General features: G+C 39.5%; 1 protein-coding gene across 2 annotated transcripts in view; it reads right to left on the reverse strand.

The window, feature by feature from the left end:
- Positions 1 to 27,397, reverse strand: part of CALCRL (calcitonin receptor like receptor) — a 95,104-nt gene that overhangs the window by 15,489 nt on the left and 52,218 nt on the right. For both annotated transcript variants that reach the window (XM_074967740.1, XM_074967741.1), the window contains exons 5-11: positions 27,134 to 27,244; positions 26,041 to 26,153; positions 24,334 to 24,425; positions 14,269 to 14,395; positions 12,329 to 12,482; positions 10,413 to 10,473; positions 10,239 to 10,305 (exon numbers count right to left, since the gene is read on the reverse strand). In XM_074967740.1, coding sequence (XP_074823841.1) covers positions 10,239 to 10,305; positions 10,413 to 10,473; positions 12,329 to 12,482; positions 14,269 to 14,395; positions 24,334 to 24,425; positions 26,041 to 26,153; positions 27,134 to 27,244 — 725 coding nt within the window. The remainder of the gene's footprint in view (positions 1 to 10,238; positions 10,306 to 10,412; positions 10,474 to 12,328; positions 12,483 to 14,268; positions 14,396 to 24,333; positions 24,426 to 26,040; positions 26,154 to 27,133; positions 27,245 to 27,397) is intronic.

Here is a 27,397-nt window from a genome sequence, read left to right on the forward strand (position 1 = left end):
TAGGAGGGGTGCGAGGTGCAGAGGTTGGGGAGCAGGATGCAGGAGGGGTTCAGGCTCTGGCCCAGTGCCATTTACCTAAAGCAACTCCGGGGTGGCAGTAGTGAGCACCGGGGCAAGGGCAGGCTCCCTGCCTGCCTGCCCTGGCCCCACGCCACGCCACTCCGGGAAGTGGCCGGAACCATAGCCCTGCACGGCCCCTGGGGGAGTTGGGGGGGCACAGGGCTCCGCATGCTGCCCTTGCCATGCCTCCGGGTACCTCTCCCAAAGCTCCCATTGGCCGCTGTTCCCTGTTCCTGGCCAATGGGAGCTGCGGGGGGCAGTGCCTGGAGGCAAGGGCAATGCACAGAGCCATCTGCTCCCTCCCCCGGCAGGGCCCCAGGGACGTGGTGCCGGCCACTTCTGAGAGCTGTGCGGGGCCTGCGTTACCACGGGGGGCAATCTCATGGGCCGGATCCAAAGCCCTGAGGGGCTGGATCTGGCCCGCGGGCCATAGTTTGCCCACCCCTGATGTAGACAAACCCAGAATGAATTGCTCAAAGTTACACAGGAAGTCAGAGGCAGAGTTGGAAATAGAACCCATAGCTCCTAATGCACAGCCCTGTGCCATAGCTACCAAATCATCCTGCCCCTCTAGATTTGTAGCAGAGTAAAGCCTGTCTAGGTGGATCTTCTACTTGTGTCTAAGTGTGGTTATCTAGAAAGGTGCCAACTTATTTCCAGATAAGGTCATATACTCTTTTTGCTTTACCCAAGTGAGTAGTGCTGTTAACCTCTATGGGACTGCTGACATGGGTAAAGTGAGCAGGATTTGACCTTCACTGTAGACAAGAGGTAAGAGTATAACGTAGACAACAAATTTTGCTATGGCAGCGGCAAAGACAAGTGAAATACAAAGCTTTTTGAACATTTGTGAAAATAGAAAAATCACTGATGCAGCCGTTAGCCTGCCACTCTGAATGTGTACACTTTATGAGGCATTCATTGCTCTCAGAAATCAATCACAAAATACACAGCGATAGAAAAAAAGCTATAAAATTATTACTCACCTTTTTAGCATACAGATACATACAATTTTAAAATTTACATTTTCAATGTTCCCAGTGGTCAGCAGCCTTTTATTGTAGCAAAGTCAAAGGGGCAGGCTTTTGAGTCAATGGATTTTGTATTACAGTTTAACTAAAATTGCATCCCTGCTGTCTAGAGCTGATCAAAAGTCTTTGATCAAAACTTTTTTCAACATAAAATGTACGGAAATTTTAAAGAAAAAAAATCCATTTTCATCAAAAATGTTTCGGTTTTCATTGAGTACCCGCCCCCACAAAAAATGATCTCCCCCCCCTTCCAGTTTTCATCAATCAAAAAAGCCAAAAACTGGGAAAAAATTCTGTTGTCAGTTTTGATTTTTCAATGAGAATCCAAAACATTTGAAAGAGAAATTTGGACAAATGATTTTTTTAAATTTTAGTCAAAACTTTTTACAAGAAAAAAAAGTATTTCTTGACCATTTCTAAGTAGATCCATTGGATATGCTGTTATAACTTAAAGGCATAGACAAAGTGGCAAATACTCAGATTATTCAGTAGTATTTTAAATTAAATGACATTTCTATTAGCTACAATGGTGTGATGGTACTCTCCATGTTATTTTACCATATAGCACAAAGTGATAAGAGAATATTTCGGGAGTTTGGACCAGATTTTCAAAGGCATTTAGGTGCCTACCTCCCACTGATCTCCCATTGACCTTTGAGGATTTGAGCCTTTGCTTCACTGTTAAGGAGTGATCCCAAAAAGTAATGAGCAACCATACATTTTGCTGAGGTCAATGAGAATTTGGGGTCCTCTTTACCTCTCCCAGTAAAACCTTTTGTTGCTAATATTTCAATATGTTTCAAAAGTGAATGAACAAACAACTTGTGGTCTCGTTCACAAGCATGTGTCCTAAATCTAATAAAAAACAATGAGTGTGCAAATAAACCATTAGAAGATGCAAGTGTGACAAATATATAACTGTTAATTATTGTTGTTTATTTATTTGTGGTAGTATCACAGACATGCAAGATTAGACAGTTCCTTCCCTGAAGAGCTCACAGTATAAGCACAGCCAGGTAGACAAATAAACGAGGTCAGAGAAGAGGATAAAATGGACAACATTGTATTGAATTTTCATGTATTATTGTATAATGGCAGCAGTTGTCTAATCTCAGACATGTTGTAAGGGGCAGAGATAATGACTCTCCTTCCTGGCTATGGGATAAGTCCCTTTAAAGACAGCAATACCTCTGGCTGAGGGCACTTGCCTCCAAACAGTAGCCTTATTGGCCAAACCATTGATTAACTTCCCTTGTATAAAGTTGTTTAGGGACAAAAGGAGCTTTCCAAACTTAGTTCTCTAAATTGGTATTTTTTTTTTCCTGAAGAAGAAGCATCAAGTTAATCACCACCTAGACTCATGGGGGAAGGTCTGTGTGGCAATCCCATCTTTCTGAACAAGAATGAGAGGCTGACTGGTGCAGATAGTCATTACCAGTATAGGATCCCATATTTAAGAACTTAGTCTAGATACAGTCTTTAACAGTGTGGGGAGATGAGGAAGACCTCCCAGCAGGTGTACCAATGCAAGGAATAGGGGAAGGAGCCAGTACAAGCAAATGCTCTTCTTTCTACAACAAGCAGGACTTCCTCCTCTAGGATATAGATCTTTTTTGTCTCACTATAATAAAGTTGTGACCTGGTTAGCAACCTCAAACAACCCAGGCGTCAATGTGGTAGTGTTCTGTATACAACAGCATTACTGTTACGTAAATTATGAACTCATAATAAACAGCCGCTCATGGTTGCAGCAACATGGTATTAGGTGGATGTGCCATGTTATTTATATTCCACTTATGAGCTATTTAAATCAATTTAATAGGAAATTGCTTTACATAGGAAACTTCTGCATGAGTTTCTGCTGGAAACTAGCAACTACCTTTTAGCTTTGTTTAGGCAATCAAGGTCTTCTGATTCTTTCCCAAGAGATTTATTTAGGTTTCAGGCAGCCTACCATCCTCGTCTAACTTCCTATTGTACATTCCAACAATATGTCCTTCCTTCATTGCTAATTTTAATCTCTCTCACTTAGATCTATTACTTTAATACAAAGTGGTTCTCTGAACTTGTAGTTCATACCTCTGAAGCTTTGGCAATTTGACTGAATTAGTACAAAATATTTTTAACACAGATCTTCAGCTTGAAGGTTAATTAAACACTAGACTAACAAAAGTTAAAGGTGAGTAGCTCATAACAGAACTATTTCATTCATAAAATCTTATTAGTGCTTGTATTTCATTTTTTAAAATAGAGCATGCCACTTTCCCACCATAAACACATTCACACAATTTGCAAGGCTAACTAGTGCAGATATTAAAATAAATGAATCAGATAAATGGGTTTAGTTTTGTGGCAAACTAGAGTGCAGACCTGAGAAAAGGAGCAGCAGAAATATTCAGTAATCTCTTTTGCCAGTAATAAAGACTTTTTCCAAAATGCTAAAGCAGAGAGATTGTGATGGCCTGATTTCTCACAAAATTAGCAAAGGCAGGCCCTGATTCAGGAAGTTACTTTAGCACTTGCAAAACTTTAAGCACAGATAGTCCCATTGACATCAATGGGACTACTCACATGTGTATGATCACTATATGTATTATGGTAATGACTACAAGACCCAACTGAGTTTGGAGTCCCATTGTGTGAGGTACAGTGCAAACTCATAGGAAAAAACAGTCCCTGCCTCACAGAGCTTACACAAGTCAAGTCAGACAAAGGTTGGGAGGGCAAATAGATGTACACAGAAGGGAAATGACTTGCCCGAGGTCACACAGCAAGTCTGTGGCAAAGGTAGAAACATAAGGTTGGTTGGTGTGATGAGGTTCAGTCCAGTGCCTCATCCATTGGACCATACTGCCTCTCATGTTAAAGTTACATACCTCACTGATTTCAGAGTAGCAGCCGTGTTAGTCTGTATTCGCAAAAAGAAAAGGAGTACTTGTGGCACCTTAGAGACTAACAAATTAATTTGAGCATAAGCTTTCGTGAGCTACAGCTCACTTCATCGGATGCCTTGTCTTGTTAGCTAACTTGCCGAATTGTGGTCTTCAGCCTTATTTAAAGAACTGTCAAGGAAAAAATACACTAAACTATTGTAACATGTTCCTTCTTATAAATGGTAGAAATAATTTTAAAATCTGTCCTTTTCAGTGGCAGAAATAAAAACTTTGGCATAGAAAAATTCATTTGTTAATATAGCTGAAGTCAAAACTGCTTTTACTTAAATTAAAAACCACTGCTATTCTTTTTTTCCACTCTGATCAATGATTCTCGTCAGTTGGAGAAACGGACATCGGCCTCCATTTCCCCATTCTCCTGCTATTCCTTTATTCATGACTCTTTAGGCAAACATTTGCAACTCACTGGGCAACTAGAGACAACTCCAGTCAAGATACAAATTATAGCTGCTCCTTTCTTGGGCGTAGATTTGATCAATTACACAATAGCATGGCTTCTAAAAGCATCGTTGTTAACTTCATGGAGGGTGGGACTTTCAAAGCAGCCTAAGGGAGTTAGGAACCCAATTCCCATTGGCTCCTGCTCTGAAAGTCCCAGCTGTGGTCTTTAAGATGTTGTTCCTACAAGGAGAAAAAACACTTTCTTCTAGTTATCTTGTTAGCTTAATATTTTTGCTTACAGTTGTACTAAAGCAGGTCATACTTAGTTAAGTGTGGACATTGGATTGGCAGTCAAACTGCTTCAGCCATGAGGGCTCTGCTTACACAGCCAAAGCAAATGCATTTAGTCTTCCGTCTTTATCCCTGACTTGTCTTTTTTTAATCAATGTATAACATCTAACTATTATCAGGATGGGAAATTACAGTAACCCTTTCAAAAAGGATCTCTTTCATTTCGCACATGTCATGGGAAAGATTTACATGGGAAGACTGTTCAGTATTCATCATCTCTACATCCATATTTTTTCCTGCCTCAGTGCCCAGAAAATTTATACTGAGAATAAGATCCACATTTTCAACCTACTTTTCATTAAACATTCATGCAGGAATATTAAAGTTGTACATATATTTAAATAAATAAATAAATAAATAAATAAATAAAAGCAGTTGGACATAGAGATTTACAAGCCTCAAACACATTTTGCGCCTGATATTGCTGTCATTGAAATCAAAGGGCATTTTTATTGTTGACTTTGATGGGAACAACACTGGGCAGTTTGGGCCTGACCCAGAGTCCACTGAAATCAATGGGATTCTTGCCATTGCTTTCAATAGGCTTTGGATCAGGTACTTTGTGCCCGTTTATTTTCGATATTGATTGGTTTGGGGGAGGAGGGGAGGGAGGAAGATATGAAATTTGGCAAATAAGGCCAGACCCTGTAAGGTGCTCTAGTTTTCATGAAATTCAGAGCTCAAAGGTATAAACTAAGGCAGATACAAATGACATCTCAGCTTTAGAACTGACAGCATAGTTACGTACGTGACATCTCCTTGACGAGACAGTTTTGGATTAAAAAAATAGTAGTATATTAGTATAAAATAGAGTGACATGCATTCTCTGGCTGCAATCTTGGCCCTGCTGAAGTCAATGGCAAAATTCCTACTGATGTCAGTTGAGCTGGGATTTCACTCTCTGTATATGCTGGGGAGAGGAAAGGTTAGATGGATTTAGAACTGGTTTTCAGAGGAAATACTAAAGCCCTAGTACTTTCCAGCCACAACATCTACCTGGTATGGAAGACCTGATTGTCAGGGTAGAGGGAGGCAGGATACAGGGAATCTCTTCAGGGGTCCATGGCCCACTGGTCATGGATCACAGTTCCAGAGGAATGCATTGTGCTTCATTATGGAGAGGGTTTGGAATGGGACAAAGGCAAGTGATTCTCAACTACATTAATTCACTAGCTAATCAACCTGTAAAGAGGGCATGAGTACCCACAGCATCTATGTACCCCATGGACCTCCTCAGCAAACATTTCTCAACAGTTAAGATAATAGGCTGACCAATGGGTTCAGTATTCTGTCCTAGGAGGGTGTGTGTGGGGGAGAAGAAATCCTATTTTCTTATTTTAGTTGGCAGAAAACTGAGATTAAAGGTAGGCAGACCAGATAACAATATCTAGAGGGCTTGATATAATTTCCATTGACTTTAGTGGGTATTGACTCAGGTCCATGGTTGGATCCGGCCCCTGGTTAAAGTGGGACCAATGTTTCCATTCTAAGGGATAATTTTCAGTTGTTTATAATATTTTCAATCTTTTTTCCTTCCTGGCTGAAATCTGTCAGATTCGTTCTCAGTCTAGGAGAGAATGTTTTCTGGAATGTTGGAGTCAAAAAGGTTCAGTCATTTTCATGGAGAAAGTGACAAATTGCATTTTTCCCAGTATAATTTCTTTTGCAGCAGTCATTGAGAGCTGGGCTCATAATGCTGGATATTGAGTTTATGTCCTGTAGTAATTTCATGAAAGTAATTGTGATGTCATGCATTTGTGACACACAAGAGGGAATTTAGAGTGGTTATAATGTGAGAACAAATGTCTTCAAAGCAGGCATCAAAAGAAGGAGAGAGACAGTGAGGGTCTAGAACCTCCCTCCACCTTGTATAAATATCGTTGATGACGATCAAAAAAGAATAAATAAATAAAAACAGATGCATGAAGAGTAAATGGATTTAGAGGGTGGGATTTTCAGACATGCTCAGTGCCAGTCTAGTGAAATCAGTGGCAAAACTCCCCTAGACTTCAGTGGGAGCTAGGGTGACCAGACAGCAAGTGTGAAAAATCAGGACAGAGGGTGGGGGATAATTCGAGCCTATATAAGAAAAAGCCCCAAATATCGGGACTGTCCCTATAAAATCGGGACATCTGGTCGCCCTAGTGGGAGCAGACTTACAAAAAGCACTCAGTGTTGGCCTATTTAAATATGCCAGCTTTTTGTTTGTCTTCTCTGTATGAAATTGTCTAAGTTACAAAATTTGAACGGAAGTTGAACAAAGCCCCTTGCCAAACCAGCTAACAACAAAGCGAATAAACTGATCACGATAAGCATTAAAGGTTCAGTCGCTGACACACTTCATGAACATTATGAGGTATCACCAACTGGCTAGAGATAGATGGAGTCAGTGGCCCACACATTCTGTCTTCTGTACAAAGATGACATGCAAATCGAAACAATTTCAGCCTCAGGGGCAACTTTGAACTATTTTCCAAAACATTGTTCAATTTATTAATTGTTAACAAAACTGCCTTGGGCAAATTGGAAAATGATATGAAAAATTAAAGTTGGTGTGTTTTTACATGCTAATTTTGCTGAGGTCAGCCAGTCCAGGTTTTCTGATTATCTTATACTAAAGGGAATTATTTTAATGTGTAGAGTCATTGACATGTTCAGGCTAATTTATAAAATGTTACTATCATTGGATAACAGTTTAGCAGAGCTTTATATGCATTTTTTATAGTTATTAATTGCCAAGATAGCTGTGCTTGTATATGTATATATAAAATAGAAATTCTTTCTTTAATCAGCCAGATATTTTCCCTTGAGTCATATTTTCCTTTGATTAGTGATATCACAAAGCCAAAATTCCATGGATTAAATTCAGCTCTGGTGTAGGTGGGTACAACATCTATTTACTTCAGTGGAGATGCAATTACTTACACCACAGGTTAATTTGTGTTTGTGATTTAACAAACGTTGAATTGTACACTCTAGTAGATAAGACTTTACACAGGCAAGTGAGGGTGGGAGGAAGAAGATAGAACAGAATCATATTCCCTCCTGCTGCAGTAGCCTCCAGGGGCAGAACACACACCCTTACACACCTTATGGAAAGGGGCTGGGTGATGGATTCACATACTCACAGGATTATTAGTCAGGGCCTGCCCCACCTGTTCTTTCCTCTGCTCCTCTTGCGGGGGTGGAGGCGAAGCCCCTTATCTATAGCTGGTTGGGAATTTTCTGGTGAAAAGTTTGTCAAACCTGAAATGCTTCATGGGAACATCATGGGTTCAACAAAGTTTTGTTGAATGACAGGCAGGGATCCGTCAGAAACTTGCCTGGTTTCCTTGAAGGTTGCTGGGGGGTGAGGTTTCCAGGGTCCCCAGTCCCACTGTGCAGACTGCACTGAGGCCAAGGATCCCAGGGCATCTAAGGTCAATGGCTTCAGGGCAGCCCCACTATACCAATTGACCCAGGGCTGGAGACCCAGGCTTCCAGTGTCTGAGACTTCAGGGTAGAGCAGCCATGTCAGGGCTCACAGGCTCCCTGCCGTGGAACTGAGAGCCTGGTGACCCTGGAAGTCCTACCCCTAGTGAGGACATGGCTCCCACAGCAGGCAGCCTGGAAGCTCCAGATGGAGCCAGGGCTCTCATGGCTGCTAGGCTTCCTGCTTCGCAGGTGTCCAGGCAGCCAGCCGCTCAGTTTCCTTTGATAACAATTCAATTTTTTAAAACCATTGTTTGTGAAATTTCCTGTTAGTGGGAAATTTCAAAAATTCAAAACAAAGTTCTGAAATGGAACAAAAACCTATTTTGAAATATCAGAATTTCTACTGGAACAGAAATTCCAAGTTTCAACCAGTTGTACTCTTACCTAACTCTCTGCACTCCCCCTCCCTCTCTCTCTCTCTCACCATCCCCCATGGAACCACATTCAGGTCGTTATGCAATACTTAATTTGGCCACAGGATTTTGACCTAATTGAAAATCTCATTTTATTTTTGTTTAGTGCCAACACTTTCTGGTCTTGGACATTGGGGGAAAATTTTCAGAAATGGTGATTTAGGAGTTGTTTTCAAAAGACACTGAAGTACCTAAGGGACTGAATCTCATTTTAAGTCAGTGGGACTTTGGCCTGGTTTTCAAAGGTATTTATGTACATAAATATGCAGATAGGCCCCAACTTGGATTTCATTGGGAGTTAGGTGCTTGCCCAGTTAAAGTGCTTCTGAAAATTCATTTATCTGCATCTTTAGGCTCCAATTGCCCTTGGAAATCTGGCCGTTAAGTGCCTAAATCATTTTTGAAAATGGGACTTAGGCATTTTTGAAAATTTTGCCTTTTGACACTGTATCTTTGCCAGAGACACTATATATGGGAGGAGAACTTCTGATGTGCTTCTGAGGCCTGGTCTACATGGGAAAGTTACATTGGTTTAATTTAAATTGGTTTTTAAGCTGATATAGTTAAACTAATGCAATTTCTCCCCCCTCTCCCATGGACACTCTTATTTTGGTTTAAAAGTGCCTTATATTTAGTAAAAAGAAAAGGAGTACTTGTGGCATCTTAGAGACTAACAAATTTATTTGAGCATCTCACAAAAGCTTATGCTCAAATAAATTTGTTAGTCTCTAAGGTGCCACAAGTACTCCTTTTCTTTTTGCGGATACAGACTAACACGGCTGCTACTCTGAAACCTTATATTTAGTGTAACTTAAACTTGTTCCCTGTCAATTTAGGCTACATCAAGGAAAGATACTCTTATCCTGAAATAAGTATGTCCACACAGGGCCACACAGGCCGTTTCTGTCATAGGTTACACCAGAGAAACTCTCTCAGGTAGACAAGACCTAACTGTAATTAATTGTGATCCATGTTGATCAAACTAAGAATGGCAACCACAATAATTAGACAAGAACTCTGTTTAGATTCAGAAGAGAGGTAACTTATCCATTATGTCAGCACAAGTACTATCAACAACCAGTATAGTAAAATATTTTCATTACCAGAAGCATAGAAAAAAGAAGAAAGGGAGATTTATTTCCAACTGTGAAGTCATTTTCTGGCAAACCTTAGCAAAACTTTGCCCAAGTTCATCACTGGCATGAATGCTACTGCACTGACTACAATGGAATTGAACCTGCTTACAGGATGGTTGCCATCTTGGCTTACACACTGGTGATTGAACTAAGGGCCTCCAGAACTAAAAGCATGAGCTGAAAGCGTGCAGCAGCTTGAAAACTCTGTAGCTGAGGGCTGTAACATACTCTATCCTCTGTTGATTGGACACAGAAGGGGACCCATAACATACATTCACTGGTGTTTTGCGCTTAAACCATTAGTGAATCTGTTCTCTTGTCTTCACAGTCACACCCTTTTTGTGGTGGGAGATATTGATCCTACCCATTCTGTAAAAAGACTAGGAACAATCAGGAAATTGACAAGAAAAAACAAATGATCATATGAAAAACGCCTACCACTAAAGCAGCACAAATAGGACCATGGATAATGTACAGCAGATGAGTTTCAGAACTGATCCAGCAGCTGTGGAGAAAATGGGAAGAATAAGCATTTGGGCTTTTTATTAATTATCATCTCTCCTTGAAAGAAAATGTTACATTTTTAGAAACAAAAACTGAGATTTTACTTACTTGTCATTGAAATACAGACTTCTCGCTATAGCGTGTATGCAGGCAGGGATCAACGGGAATCCTGAGAACAGCAAATTTATAAATCAGCCTAATTCAAGGATTAATTCTGACTTCATCAAAAAAAGAACTGTTAAAGTGGCAATGAGTAAGTTTTAAACATAATGAATGAATACACATAATAAAACTAATTTCATCCTGCATGCCTCACTCAGGCACACAGATATAACTGATTTCAGGTACTTTTCGATTTGAATGAGACTTTTCCAGAGTAAGGCCTGATGTAGCAAGCTTCTGTGTTGAAAAATCTAATCCTGAGTAAGTAAGACTCCAATCCAGCAAAACATTTAAGCAAGTGAGTCGACCCATTGACTTTATAAAATTAATCACATGCTTAAAGCTCTGCTGGATGAGGGCCTCGAGTAGGAAGACAGATTGAAAATTTTAAATCAGATTGGGTAAGTTAATGTAACAACATTTTTAATCTACTGTTTTCATTCTCACACTTGAAAATTAATGCTCATTTTTAGGCATGTTTCCTTATATCAGTGCAATTCTGTGTAGATTGTTAGACTAGCCCCCCTCTAATTCACCGGTGTTTTGCAGTATGAATAGCCATGCAATTTTACTGGTTATGTTTTGCTTGTTTTTTATGTGTTTTGTTGGTTTCTAGTACATGGAAAATAACTAGGAAACAACTATTTGCATCAGCTGTGGGAATCTTATATTTTTTCACTTCGCCCATGCTATGTACAAAACTATATAGCACTATACAGCAAAACATCATTTGATTTGCTCCAATGTATGTCCTGTCATATAGAAATGTAGTCCAGTATGTTGTGTTATTAGGAAATTTGAACCTGTCTATATAAATAAATCTTAGGTCAAATCGTAAACAAAAAGTACAACTCCAACTGTACTGACATTTTCCAGACTGCAAGCTATATTAATTCTTAACAGGATATGCATAAAAGTTCACAGTCTCAACAGGGTTAATTAAAATGACTCTAGAATCATTTTTAGTGATCTATAGTACAGTGTATGTACTTGAGTTGATAAAAATAAAACTACCAGAAAAGAGATTTAAAATACTTTATTGAATCCCTAATTACCTACATTTTGAACAGTGATTTTCGGTGCCCAATCTGAGACAACATAAAAGGGCCTGATTTTCAGAAACTTCTGAACACCTATGCTCTCAAAATCAAGCCTCTTGAATGCGTCTCAAGATGAGCAACCAAAAGCTGAAGCACACAAAATCACTAGTCACTTCAGAAAATTTTGGCCTGAAAGCTTTGTGCAAATACAGCCAGAAGCCTGAGTCCTGCCTTTTGTGAAAGCACTATCCCACACGGCCTTAATTTGTCATGTTCAGTTTGTGGTCTTTGGTGTTGTTTTTTACGTAAGCTCTTTACCTACAGTAGTTCTCTATTTGCTTTGTGAACAATACAGGTCAAGCGGAACCTCTGGAAAAATAAATGCTTGGCCTTCCCCAATTCAGTTTTGACCCTCCTCCACCCTAGGCCTGGTGAGACGTCTCAGGAAACAAACATTCATTCCTGTATAAACATCTTCGAGATGAGAAACAATGAATAATTACTTCTTATTGTCTCTTCATAGTAAGACGCGCTTTTCTCTATGCAAAGGAGGAGTCACTTCCTGACTTCTCCAGTACATAATCTGTCTTTTAGCAAAGACAGAAGTATGTGCAGAAAGCTTTGCTAAAACAGTAAGGACATATTTAATTTCAGAGAAACAAAATTGATCTGGTATACATTGTTGAAGTACGTGCGTACATAGTATTAGTTTTATAGATTTAAATTAAAAATGATGGTCCCCCCCCCCAAAAGAAAGAAATCTTGAGGCATCAGTTGTTTGTTTTTTTTCTTTTAAAGAGAACAACCTATGGAATTACATACCCCAGCCGAGAAGATAATACCACATCAGGTGTTGTTTCTCTGCAAAGACAGCCACCACAATGAGAGTATGCAGGTAAATGCCTTCACAGAGCATCCAGAAGTAATTGCAACCCATTAAATACAGGTAAATGAACTGATATACTTTGCAACTAACCTGTGGAAAAAACAAAGAATACAGCTTGAATAATTAGTTTGTAATGGTTCCAAGAGATTCAATGGCAAGAGGGAAGCATTACTTATTGCATCACTCTGCTTTGCTATAAAGTTTCCTTTGATATGTGTTATTCATAATGCAGTACTCAAAAGGTGACATCCAGATGACTCCACAAAGAAGACTGTAGTTTTATTAGCTGACTTGATTTTTGGGATGAATGCTGAAGGCTTCCAGCACCACAGAGAACATAGTGGAGCTAGGGAAATCTTTTAAAATGATGACGTTTTCCCCTCAGAGGTTCCTCATGTTGCCAACACTGATGTAAATTAACCAATGCAGGTAAATAAAGATTCCTCAAATCTTTGTGAAAAGTATCTGATGGTAAGTAATATCTTTGGGAAGAAGATCCTTTGATTAGGCCACACTATCCTCTCAGTTACACCAGCAACTCCAGTGGAAACAGTGCATGCACTCTCCTCAGCGAAAGGAGGAGATTCACCTCCGTAATAGCTTTTTAGACTTTTTGCCCCAGTCCTCTCTACAAAACTTAATCCTAAACTTTAGAACTAAACAAAGACAGTCTAATAGGGTCTAATTTTCCTCTCACACAGTTTTGCACTGGTCTACTTCTACTATGCTACACCAATGTGAATGCTATCAAAATCAGGCCCATACACATTTATCCTACTGTAACCTTACACAGGCAAGTTCCCCAACACCAGTCTGAATCTGAATCATTCCACTGAAGATGTTGGAGTTGTACCAGTACTGTGTGACAGGAAAGCCAGTCACTATCTATGCATTTATTTTTATTTAGTTCTGGAGCATAATCTTAAATTCTTTTGAAACAGTCCAGGCAAAATTCTAAATGGCTCAGAAACCACTACCTCTCCTGTCCACTGCAGAAAACTCATCTAAGCTTGGATTCATGGGATTGCTCAGAATAATCAGTCCCTTGATAAGCTAAGCAGGCAGCAGCACATGACAGAGCTATTTTAATGTATAGTTAGCCTTAGAGTAAATACCAGAAATATTATATCTAAGACCACCCAGAAGAAAAAAGATATCTACTGTATGCTAACCAGTACATTTTCTAGTTGTTACTGCTAAGGAGTGAAATGCAAGGTTAAACCATCAGGCACCTGACTGTATCTAAATGGAAGTATTTTTGAGTATTGAAAATGACCAGCACTTTTTATGTAAGTGTTCAGAAATGAACAAGAGCTATACAATGTAGCCCTCACTACATAAGCCTCGCTAGCTGCCCTGCACTCCCATGAGACAGTGAAGTGTCTTTAAAGGGGGAGGGGGGGTGGGGCTGGAACAAAAGCCACAAAGAAAGCAAATAACAGAGGCAGGTTTAGAACTCAAGACTTCTTGACCGCCAACCCCAGGACAAATTCATCCCTGGTATAACTTCGTTTAAATCATTCTTCCAGATCATACTACTTTCCTGATATTGTTTTCGTATTGTGCAAGAATACAAGAGATCTAGCTGCATGACACACAATACCAAACTGAAATCAGAAATGTAGTCCAATACTATCTATTTAATAAAGATCCATGTGATTTTGAACTCCCCTGCCTTCACAAACCTTAGCTGGCCAAACTGACCAGACACCTATTGCATTATTTAAAGAATGAATAAATTCTTACTGCAATTCAAAAATGTTAGCTTTGATAGACATGATGTCATGAACTAATGATATCTAATTTATTAATATTTTCCATCACTAAATGTCTTTCCACACAAATCAACAGTGCAGCCAAATCCACTTTCACTTACTGGATTAGTTGCAACTAACTGCTGGTTGTTGGCAACTGCCGCCAGCCAAATTATTGTAACGATGGAGTTGCAAACAAAAGAGAAAAACAGATTTTTATGTAGGGTGATCCTTTGGCAACTCAAGCTCCTAGAAAAGAGAGACAAGAGCAAATTAATACATATGAGTTCTCAGCCTCATATTAACTATTCTGCCAACTCATTTTAAAATAATAAATTTAATTTTGTGAAAGGTAAAGATTTTCTTTATCCTTGATTTTATTTTTATTTGGCTGTATAATGCAAACCATGTGCAACACGTTTTATTATGCTTATAAGAAAAGCACTTGCTTTGGAGCAATTAGCTAAAAAAGGGTCTGGAAAAACATGTTTACTTACTATTGCAAGGTGATATTTTATTCCATGCCAAATTATTTTTTTAAAAGCGTACGCACCACCAATTATTTTCATACACAGGAATATAGCATTTACTAAAGTATTGGTCCATCTAATCCAGTATCCCTGTTCAGAGTCACACAGCAAGTCCACGTTGTGGCACAGACAGGAATAGAACCGAGGCCTCCTGACCGTCAGGCTCCCTCTCTCTAAGAGCCAGGGGCCTGTGTGAGTGTGAAAAGGGAGAGAATCACCACAATAAGAATCTCCACCTCTTGCACCCTCAGTGCAGGAGCTGAGCATAATGGGAGTCCAAGTACTACAGGAGCGCAAAGACTCTAGACAGGGTGAGCACCACTCCTAGCACTAGCCTCTGCAAAAGAGGTAGAGGAAGGGTTGCGGCCTTCGGGAAAAGTGTCACTGGAAGTCCAGGAAGCACTACAGTGGTCTAAAACTATGCCTACACTTACAGTGGCTTGTAGAGTACAGGTGCTACACCTGTAGCTACATGCTGCAGTGAAAGGTTCTGGCAGCCGGGAAAGGCTCTGGCAATGGGGTGGAATTGTGACTACTGGAAATGCTGCAGTACAGCCCTACCCACCTACCTTCCTTTTTGGGGGGGGAGGACGGTAGCATTAATTGACAGAGAGAAATTCTAATGGAAAAGGGAGAATCTATCATGTACAATTCCAATTACTGTTTACTGTTGTGGAGGCCAGACATCAATCAATTCACGTTAGTGAGTGCCAAGTCTGAACGCATCAGGAAAGGGAGGAAAAACCCCAGCTGTCTAGTCTTTACAAACAGCACACCGAGAAAAACTAAAATCTGGACAAATATTGCTCAATATTTGAGCCAGGAAGATGATACAGATTAATATAATGTTTTCATAGCAATGTATTTACAGTATCTTTACAAGAGTTGAGGTGCAGTGACTGGCAATCTGTTGAAGACATGCGAGACATAGGAAGAAAGGAAAAAGTAAAGTAGACAGTCACCAGTATGGTTAGATAGGTGTATTCTATGCCTGTTCAAGTCATACTGTAAAGATCTGCATTATAAAATGATGGTTATGCATCGTTCACAATTTTTGCTCAGGCACCAGAAGGGAGTATGAAGCTTCCCACAGGTAAACAGAGCTGACCGTAGAGGAACCCATGCCAGTAAAGGTTAAGTCTAACGTGTGGTGACACAATATAGACGCTGCAAGTCCAGCGATCATGTGTATAAATAGCAGTGTAGACAGTGAGGCACAACTTAGGTGAGTAGAATGCCCTATGTGACTGAACCCGAGAGTATACACCCTTCACGTCTCTCTACAGTGCCTCCATGTTCTATGCTGCTATTTTTAGCAGTGTAGTGTCTTGATGCCAGAGCCTTTCACTACTGTAGCGAAAGGCTTTGGCAATAGGAAAAGGCTCTAGGAGGATAGAGGCGGCGGAGAATGGCTCTGGCACCTCCCTGCTGGAGCCTTTCACTACTGCATGTTGCTACACACCACAGCGGACACAGCCTGCCTTTCACTGTGGTGTGTAGCTGCATGCTATTGCAAGTGTAGACAAGGCCTAAATCATTAAGGACCAGATTGTGGAGCCCTTGTTCAAGCTGAGTACCACCTTACTCCACATGCAGTCTCAATGAAGTCAATGGGACCACACTTAAGGAGCAAGCAGCTAATTCACATGAGGAAGGATGTTAGAATCTGGTCCCAACAATTGGCAAAGGTTAATCTTCTGGAAAAAAAATTGATAGAAAAAGCACAAATCACACAATGCAGCTATGAATATGAATTAAGTCGTAAATTATATTCTATTAGGTCTTCTCTGGATATAATTTTGTTTTTGTCTTTGCGGTTTAATATCTGAAGAACATGCAAGTTTGAGTATGGATGTATATCGAAATTACTCCAGACTAGAACTAGTAGTTATATGCAAAAATGAGTCATGAACAACTCTGGGACTCTGTGTCTGCTTATTGTCAAGACCTCAATGCACAGACAAGGAAAAACACATAAAACTTATGAGGATATCTGTCAGGGTCATCCAACAGCTGTTCCTGTTGAATATTCAGCACTCCCACCCCTGCACCCTCCCCCACCCATGCATGAAAGCAACATAGGACAAGAAACAAGAAAGCAAGACTGATGGTATTTTAAAAAGGAAGAAAACACTCTTTCAGCAATAAATAGCATTCCTTCCTAATCCTCTCCCCCTCCGCACCCCTTCTCCACACTGTTTTTGTTACTGATATAATGGTCTTTAATAATTCCTCCTCATAATTATGATCTAAGTGTCATTTAAGGGTCTACCACCAGGTTTACCCCCATGAAATAAAATTTGGTTTGCATTTATCTGTGGCACTCCATGAAACACATTTCTCTGATGTCTGTGGATAAGAACTACAGGGTAACATTTTCAAAAGTCCTTAAATGATGTAGGACCAGATTTTTAAAGGTATTTATGCCCCTAGAGAAGCAGACAAGTGTCTCCTGCAATTATTAAAAGCATTTAAATGAGTTGGGCCTTTGACTTTCAATGGGAATTAAGTGCCTAACTTTCTTAGGAGCTTTTTTAAAAATTGCAGTAGGAATCTGCCTTTTTAAGGTGCTAAAATACCCTTGTAAATCTGGCCCTTTGAAAGCCTAGGTTCGATTGACTTTCAATGGGATTTATGATACTAAATGCCTACAGAACTTTTCAAAATGGGATTTAAGCATTTTTGAAAGTTTTACCCAGTAAGATATATACAAGATCAGGCAGTATCTCTGAAAATAATCTTCCTGCCTTGTAACACAAGAACAAGGGGAAGTTCAGAGAAAATGAAAAGTGGCGACTTCAAAACTGATATTTTTTTTTCTTTACACAATCATAATATGGCCCTGGAACTCACTGCCAAAAATTTAGCAAGAATCAAAATGAGGTTGGGCATTTATATAGATAACAAGACTCTCCAGAGTTATAATAGCTAATGCTGACATTTTTGGGGAAGGGATATAAAACCATCTGCTTTAGGATTTAAACCAATCTCTACCAGGGTTTGGCATGAGACCTTCATGAGGGACAGATTATCCAATGTCTGTCTACTATGAGGTTTCCTGCACCTTTCTTCTGAAGCATCTAGTGCTGGCCACTGTTGGAGATAGCATACTAGACAAGTCAGACCACAGGTCTGATCCAGTACAACAATGTCTCTGTTTCTAATTGATTTTCCCCCTTTCTTCCTCCAAACCCTTTCCCTCCCTCTCTGTGCCTGTTGTTCTTGTAAACTGTCACTTGCCCCATCCTTTCTCTGCCCTCTCTTTATTTTAAATCTTTCTTAAGAGCTGGTTTAGCAGGTAGTTTATATGATACACAAGTAAGATGTGTGTGTGGTACTTCAATGTGGGGACACACCCCCTGATTTTCTTTCACAGATCCCTTTCCAAAACTGCACCAGGTTTGTGCAGCTAGTTCACACAACACACAAGTCCAGTGTTTGTATGCTATCAGCTTAGAGCCATGGGAGAACCAGAAAGTTGAACCAGTACAAGAAGTTTTACTGGGCAGTCACAAATAGAACTTGAAACCCCCAAAGGGTCTGATTCTGTATTTAGAATCCAAAATATTTCAGTGGATTCTAAAGTCAATGAAGTGAGTTATCCAACAAAATTGTAGCTATGACAAAACTTTTCATACAGAAAATACAAAATCCGCAAACCCATTGTTTCCCATATGATATTTGCTGGCCTACAGTTTATTCAAGTATTTTTAGTGCTGCTTGGAAAACACTTTTCTCCGTGGAAAATAAAACATTTTGGTTTTTGACTGAATGAAAGCTTTTGCAGAAAGTGTCTACTTTCTCCAAAAGTTTTTTTCAGCTGAAAATCAAAAAGTTTTAGGGTTTTGACAAAAAAGTTTAAATTTTCCATGGAGAAAAGTATTTTCCAACCAGCATTAAAAATACTTTAATGAACTGCAGTCCAGCAGATATCATATGGGAAACAATGTTTTCACTAAAAGCATAAATACATTAGAAACACAAAATTCCAAATATGCTCCCACACAACAATAAAAAAGCACCATCTGTTAAAGCCATGAATTACCTTAACAAATATCAGCCAATACATAACACATCCTAGAATTAGGCTAGATCCTCAAACATTTTTGTACTACTAAAAATACTATACAAGATCTGTGCATGTATCCCATCAGAACATCTTGTAGAGGCCTTTCCTCAGCTCCCTTTAAATTTTGTAATTTCCTTTTGTATCCCAGCATAACCACAGACTAGAAATTGTGGTTTGTGGGTCTGGATTTTTTCCATGTCATTCTCTAAGGATATCGGGTCTTTCTTCCAGAGAAACCATTGCCTTAGAGAATTAGACAATCATAACATTTTACTTACAATTTACTTCAATAGTAGCAATGCTAACCACCTGGCTTTGCTGTAAACACTGATAGTGTTGTCACAAGCTGAGATGAAACTGACATGGATTTCTATTCCAAACAGTGAAAATCAAGCTTTAATATGACTGTGGTTTCAAGTCACCTTGAAATTTGTTTAAAAATTCAATGCCCAAACATTTTTTTCACAGCATTTGATTTTCAATCTGTTAGAATGCTTTATGAGTTTTAGAGCAGCAGTAAAACCCTCTCTGTGCCAAGTGAGTGTTTGCACTCACAGGTTCTTCATCAGTCTATTTTATGCAACAGTGAGCAATTAAAAAAAAAGGCTCCATAATATACATAGTTCTTACTGAAGAATTACAAGCCACACTCATGTACACACAAATTTACAGTTTTCATGAGAAGCAGAATAAGATGAACATTGCGGTTTAAGGTTAAGATTTCCAAAAGTGTCTAGTGGTTTTGGGTGCCCAGCTTGAAACATCACATAAGGGCCTACATTTTCAGAAAATACTGAGCACCTATCTTCTGAAAATCATAACCCTTTATGGTGCCTCATTTGGGCTCTCAGATGTTGATGCACCAAAAATTGCTAGTGAGTTTTGAAAATCTTAGTCTAAATCTTGAAAAGCATGCACCTAAATTGGAGGTTCACTGTGTTCAGTTGGATATACCTAAAAGATGGTTCTGCATATAATTGCCAGTTGCATACTGCCCTTATTGGCCTAACCCAGACCAAACAAAGTGAATAGAAGTCTTTGGGTGAGATTTTGATCAGCCCCTCTGTTTCCAATGAACTATTAGGCTATTCAGGGATAAGATATATCAAAAACTGAAAGGATAAGAGAGAAAGAGAGATTATAACTTTCAATCAGCCTGCTGAAGGTTCATATTTATCATGCAAATAACAATTAATAGGTGTAGTGTTTACTACCCTAATTAGCCCTGTTGTCTTTGATGAGATTACTCACAGTGGGAAGTCTTGCAAGGTCTAGGAACAAATTTTGAAAGAGAAAATAATTAAGGACACACAGGTAAACAGTAATTGGGATAAAATACAACATGGTTTTACAAAAGGTAGGTTGTGCCAGACCAACCTTATCTCCTTCATGGAGAAGATAACTGATTTCTTAGACAAAGGAAATGCAATAGATCTAATCTACCTGAATTTCGGTAAGGCATTTGATACAGTTCTGCATGGGAAATTATTAATTACATTGGAGAAGATGGGGATTAATATGAGAATTGAAAGGTGGATAAGCAACTGATTAAAGGGGAAACCACAACATGTCATACTGAAAGGTGAACTGTCAGGGTGGAGGAAGGTTACTAGTAGAGTTCCTCAAGGATCAATCTTGGGACCAATCTTATTTAATATTTTTATTAATGACCTTGGCACAAAAAGTAGGAATGTGTTGATAAAATTTGTGGATGAGGAGGACCAGAATATATGGAGGAGGACCAGAATATCATACAAGAAGGTCTGATGACCTTGAAAACTGGAGTATTTGAAGTAGGATGAAATTTAATAGTGCAAGGTCATGTACTTAGGGACTAACAACAAGAATTTTTGCTGTAAGATGTGGACTTATCAGTTGGAAGCCACAGAGGAGGAGAAAGAAATGGTGTATTGGTTGATCACAGGATGACTATGAACCACCAATGTGAAAAAGGCTAAAGCAATCCTAGAATGTATCTGGAGAGGTATTTCCAGTAGAGACAGGGAAGTGTTAATACCATTATACAAGGCAATGGTGAGACCGCATCTGAAATCCAGTGTACAATTCTTGTCTCCCATGTTTAAGAAAGATGAATTCAAACTGGAACAGGTGCAGAGAAGAGCTACTTGGATGATCAGAGGAATAGAAAACCTACCTTTTGAGAGGAGACTCAAACAGCTTGGCTTGTTTAACCTAACCAAAAGAAGGCTGAGAAGAGATATGATTGTCTCTATAAATACATCAGAGGGATAAACACCAATGAGGGAGAGGAGTTATTTAAGTGAAGCACCACTATGGACACAAGAACAAATAGATATAAGCTGTCCATCAATAAGTTTAGGCTTGAAATTAGACAGTTTTCTAACCATCAGAGCATTGAAGTTCTGGAACAGCTTTCCAATGAGAGTAATGGGGGCAAAAAACCTAACTAATTTCAAGATTGAGATTGATAAATTTATGGAGGGGATGGTATGATGAAACTGCCAACAATGGCATGTAGCCAATCTGCAACAGCTAGTAGCAAATATCTCCAATAGCCAGTGATGGGACATTTGTTGGGGAGGGCTCCAAGTTACTACAGAGAATTCTTTCCCAGGTGTCTGGCTTCTGCATCTCGCCATATTTGGGTCTGAGAAGGAATTTTCTCCTAGGTCAGAATATCAGAGACCCTGGGATTTTTTCGCCTTCCTTTGCAGCATGAGGCATTGGTCACTTTCAGGTTTAAACTAGGGTTGTCAATTAATCACACTTAATGCCTGTGATTAACTGAAAACAAAATTAACATATTAATTTTTTAATATGTTAATTGCATACCTCTGGGCAGGGAGGGAGGAATCTGACAGTGTCTGGACAGGCGTAGTAACCCAAGCCACTACCAGCAGGTGGGAAGAGAACAGAAGAAGAAAGAGGAAGTGGCTCCCATTCCAGCTCCAGCAGAGAGGTAGGGATCCTGACCCCACCGTGCCCCAACGCCCCCAGTTGGCCCCTCGCTCTGGAGACTAACCCCTGTCCCCCCGTGCCATGCCTCTTGTTCCAGGGATCAACACGTTCCTCCCCACACCATTCCCCAATGCCTTTGGTCAGCTGGCATCCCATAGAGAACAGGGGCCTGGTGAGCTCAGCCTCCCTGCACCAGCATCTCCTCCCTGCCCCATGTAGAGTCCCTAAGGTAAAATCCACCCTCCCTTGCAAACAAGGTCTCGCTCAGCTGAAGGGAGCCCACCTAGATCAGTAAAAGGAGATTAACAGGAGTTTATTCGCTCTGTTTAACAGAGCGATTAAAACTGAGATTCATCATGATTATTTTTTTATTGCTTGGGAGCCCTAGTTTAAACGGTTACTAAGCCCTAGTAAATGGTGGATTCTCTGTAACCTGAAGTCTTTAAATTTCAGGACTTGAATAACTCGGCAAGAGGTTATAGGTCTATTACAGGAATGGGTGGGAGAGGTTCTGTGGCCTACAATTTGCAGGAGGTCAGACTAGATGATCATGATGGTCCCTTCTGGGCTTAAAGTCTTCTAGTCTAACTATCTGGAGGACTGAACTCTCAGTCTATATCAGAGAGGACCATCAGAGGTCTCACAAGGTTACCATCGCAAACTCTCTCTTATTAAGAAGCATCAAAAAAGAACAAAAAATTCCATTATCAGCCAAGATGGGTGAAATCCTAGCTCTTTTGAAGTCAAAGGAAGTTTTGATATTGACTTCAATGGAGCCTTGCTTAAACCTCATGTAGTTAATATACAGCCTTTGTCATGTTATGCATAACATTTCATATACGACGTATTTAAGCTTCCTGCTCTTCATCCTAGTTTTTATATTTTAAAAAACATATGCTATTTGCCATCAGTTCCCTGATGCTTGGTGACCACATGGCATTCTATAGCAAGCAAAGGAATCAGAGAAAAGTCTGGAGGAAGTGGGAGGAGAAGCATCAGTTTTCTTCATAAAACCATTCTCTTGACAAATAGAAACTCTGGGCTCTCCATACACTCACTATACCTCATAGCGAACAATTAATCTTTGTCATTCATCTTTTTACTTTGTTTCTTATTTCAGTTAATCAAGTGAATATGCTTTACAAATCCATGTCTTATAATAGTGATTAATCAGTCTTTAAAAGTTTGGATTCTTTCAGACTTGGAAGTCAGCAGAGTTCACTCAAACAATAAGAAAAAATTATTGTTGAATGAAGACTCTTCTCTAAGTAGCCACTCTCCAGTTCCATGACCTCTGTGGCTTTCTAACAGTCCTGGTAGCTCCCTCTCTTATCTTCTTTTTCAGTGTTATCTTTGTGATTGGGAAAAGAGCCATTCAAAGCTTTTTAAAACCTACTAAGAATGTTTAAAACATTATGAGGAGAGAATCCTATCTCACCCTCTCCAGCCACAGGTCTAAGACACAGTGGAGCTGATACAATTTCATCATTCAAGATCTGAGGAAGTTGCATAGGGAGTCAATATCCCATGTGCCAGAAACCTTAGTTCTGCAGGTGCTTCTTGCATGACCTAAGCAGCTAAGTTTGAAGGCTAGAATAGAAGAGGAAGGATATAGGGGTAGATGGGTGTAACAGTCCACAAATCCACTGGCCATTGTTCCTCCTGGAGGCAGCCACACCATCGTGGGTGCTATTGCAGCCTCAAACTAGCAGTAGAGACTCAAAAGCAACTTTGTTGCCTCTCTTTGTTTTGGGATGGAGGAGGAGACAAACCTGGCTGCTTGGGCTTGGTGTGGAGGACAGGGATTTATTCCAAAGTATCTTTATTATTTTGAGTATCTTGCTGTTCAGTACTCACCTTCCTTTAGCTGTAGGTCTAGGAATGTCCTCTGGTCCCTCTGAACAAGCCCATTAAATGCTTTAAGATGGAGCAGTCCCATAGTGTAATAGCTGTCAAGTAGTGTTTATTAGTTCATTACACTAAAGGGTCAGTTCAGCAGGACCAGAGGAGAATTTCCCAGGCTCACACCTGAAAAAACCATTGGCCTGCCAGACACCATCTGAAACTTCAGGCCAATCAGGAATAGTCAGTGATGCTTCCTTACTGTAGCTCAGGATTGTAACAAAAGCTGGGATGTGTGACAGAGTACCTGAGAGTAAACAAAAAATTCACCTGGCCAATTATTACTGATATATGGGTATCCATAATTTGGTGTATACATTCCTATAATCGATGCCAAGAAAAAAAAGAAGAGGTGAGAATGCAGAGAATGGAATATAAAGCCAGAGACAGGACAGTTACTCTAGATAATTCAAAAGAATGTCATCCTTAATTATTTTCTTAATTGTTCACCTTAATCAGGCACTAGTTCCAGAAGACAATAATAAACAGGATTTATTTCTTTTCCCTGCTCATACCCTTTACCTTCTTAGGGTTCTGGGAAATAGGAGAATTTTCCTTCCTATTATGATATACCTTTGAATGCTAAGACATTCAATGATCCAAACCCATATATTCAATTTGGATCCTCCACCCAACCCTTATTAACATTTTAGGTATCAGGGTATTTCAAATTGCCTGATTACCCAGGATTATTGTAGCCAAGGGAGTCTGGTGAAAGATGCAAAAACATTTTTAAATATACTTACTTAAAATAAAAGAATATGCCAAGGGAAATCAAAAGTGATGCAATTGAAAGACCATGCCCGATGATGGCCAGGTAATACAAATTCAGGGCTGTCTGCAATAAAGTAACAAAATAAAAAGCACATTATGAGCAAAACAAAAATACACTTGATAAAAGCACACCCCAGCAGACTTTTGTTACACATAGAACAACTGTAATAGATTAAGAAAATGAAAAATATTATAGATCAATAGTGAGTCAGCTCTAGAGGTCCTGTGATTAACTCTAAGAGGATCCTAAGCCATTGAAGATTCTCTCTCCATATGGCACATAACATTAGTAGCAGTCATGTTTAATACCCATTGTATATCAGTTAATGCGTCATTTTTTAATAGACACTCCTAAGTCTTTTCTGTGCATTTACATAGTCCTAGCTATTTACGTTACTCTGCTAGGAACATTCATGGCTAAAAGTTGATTCATCCAATAATGCTGCTCCTCTGCAAAGCAGAAAATAATGTTTTGGAGTTGCATTTATGTAATCCTTTCACGTGGAACTCTTGTAGGAGTGGGTTTTTCTAAGCATTTCTAAGCATTTGAAAGACATTTCCTTCCAAACAGGGCCTACGTTTGCCATGTTAGAACTTCAGCTTTCAATCAGCATCCCAGGAAGAGCATGAAATAAATTAATGATAACTCAAAAATAGCTACGATTAAACTTGTGTCTTAAATCTATCTTCAGCAAGATAAATTAAAGAACTTTGAAAAATTAGGCAGTAAAGAAAACACTGTAAAAATAAACACTTATAAAGAGCAGTTTAAGGAATAGTTGGCAACATATGATGTATCCTCATTAATAATCTGAAGTAAGCAGCACATTAAACACTACCGCCACTTTGAATTTACCTAATGCTTTCCAGGCAAGATTATCAATGTACAAACATCCAGTTATTGAATTTAGCCTCACAAAAACACCAATGATGCAGTAAGTCTTCTTACCCCCATTTTGCATAAATGGAAATGCAGGCATAGAGGGAAAAATCCTCTCCACCTGCATACAACCCAAATAACTGGGTTCTGTGTGAGGAATTGAGATGAGAAATCAACTCCCCCAACCAAGACTAGGGCATCGGACTATAGTACAGATTCTTGACTTCCACAGACTTAATTAAAACCTTTGGCCTAGAATATCCACATTGGGACAGTTGTGTAGGATGTTAAAGCTACAGGACCTATGTAAATAGATTCTGTGTGGTCTACTAACATCCCCATTGAACAAGGCAAGGATGCATAGTCCTACATGATGACATTTCTTTATTTTTACTCTTTTTTAAAATAATGTAGGAAATTCAATTCAAAACAACATTAAAAGAATGTTATGGCTGCAAAATGAAGCACTCTGAAATTGGAAGTGTCAAAACTAAAGTTATCCATGCAACTTTAACTCTGGTGACAGCACTAAATTATATGATGGCATGCTGGTCTAAAAATGGTTAAGTCAGAATCCAGCCCTTTGAGTCTGCTTAGCCTGCTTTCCTCTCTCGTTGCCTCTCTTGTTGCTGTCCCCCCTTCTACACACATTGTAAGAACACATATGGGAATTAAGAGGCTATGAAAAAACTAGTATATTAATGACTGACCATTTTGCTAGTATTTGAGGTTTCATCGAGACTGTTACAAACTTTTCAAATGAGCTTCCTATCCATGGTAACGTGCATTCCTTTCCTACCTTTACTTTTTCATGTGTACGGAGATTACACTGGGTGTAGTTTGTCCACGTTCTGTTGCTTTCGGGATGTCTAAACCAGTTTCCATTTTGGTCACAAATCTTTGTCACTTTTTCTTTAGCCAGCCAAAATGGGGAAGAAAAAGAAAGCAAAAAAATAGTCAATACTCAATGTCGGTTTCTCCATCTCTAGTATTTCTTAGCCTATAAAAACTGGCAAAGTACAGACAGATTTATTAGTGTGAACAGAGAGCTTTCTTACATTAATATGAATTCTGAGAACCTCGTAGCCATTGTATTTGCTTGGCAAGGGCAAGCAAACAAAAATATCCCCCCATCCTTCCATCTAGTTACTCTAAAACTATATCACACAAACTATTAGAGAACTAGATGGCATGATAAGAAGATGTAAAGGTCCTATGTGACAGTCAGGGATCCCAATTAAAATCTGACATTTCAGTCTAATAAATTAGAATTGGAGAGGAAAGAAAATGTCATGAGAGATATTGCTTATAATGTTGACAGTCACTGAAGGAATTGCTTTATCTGTGAACGCTTTACTGCCAACACCTAGCCAAATACTCCCAGGCATGAAAGGGCACTGGGAGATCCGAAACGCAGCAGAATCACTCAGGTTGATGTCATTCTCATGACCACAAAGGGCATGTTTCAGTTAAGAAAATAGGTCAAGGTTGACCATGGGGGAAAAGTAGTTAACTGTGACCAGCTGAATTGAGGTAAAAGGTATTAACATGTGTCTACACTAGGGAAACATTCTGGGTTAACTAACACATGTTAACAAACCTTGCACTACCCTCAACTTCTTTTTCTAACCTATACAGGCTCACAGGGGCAATTATCAGTGTGGTGGTGCAGTGGGGAGTGTCCTGCCAGTGGGTCTGTGTGGCCAGTGGACCTGGGCAAGGAGCGGGTGCAGACATCCAGTACGTGTGCAATAACATGGAACCTTTTGTAGTAGCAGCTGCCGAGGAGCTGAGCCACTGATCTGTGCTTGGTGGTTAGAGCAAGAAGATTAAATCACCCCCACATACCATTTAGCCAAACAAACCTGGCATACAGGTTCATACACATTTACCTGATGGGTTAAAGTCCTGAAAGTAGTCAGGACAGCGTTGTACTGATACGGTTCCTGCTGCAACATCATTCCAACACAACCAACCATCCCATGTTCTATTACAGTAAGGACCTGCACAAATATAGAGAAATCAAATGATAAAGTCTGGATTCTGCATTCACAAAAGCCTTACAATAATTAGATGTAAAATCTGAAAGAAAGCATATAAACCAAATAATTTCTCTAACAGTTATCAGTTAATAAGGTCTCTTATGTGTAGTTTTT

This window comes from Natator depressus, chromosome 11, assembly GCF_965152275.1.
Source record: "Natator depressus isolate rNatDep1 chromosome 11, rNatDep2.hap1, whole genome shotgun sequence".
NCBI lineage: Eukaryota > Metazoa > Chordata > Testudines > Cheloniidae > Natator > Natator depressus.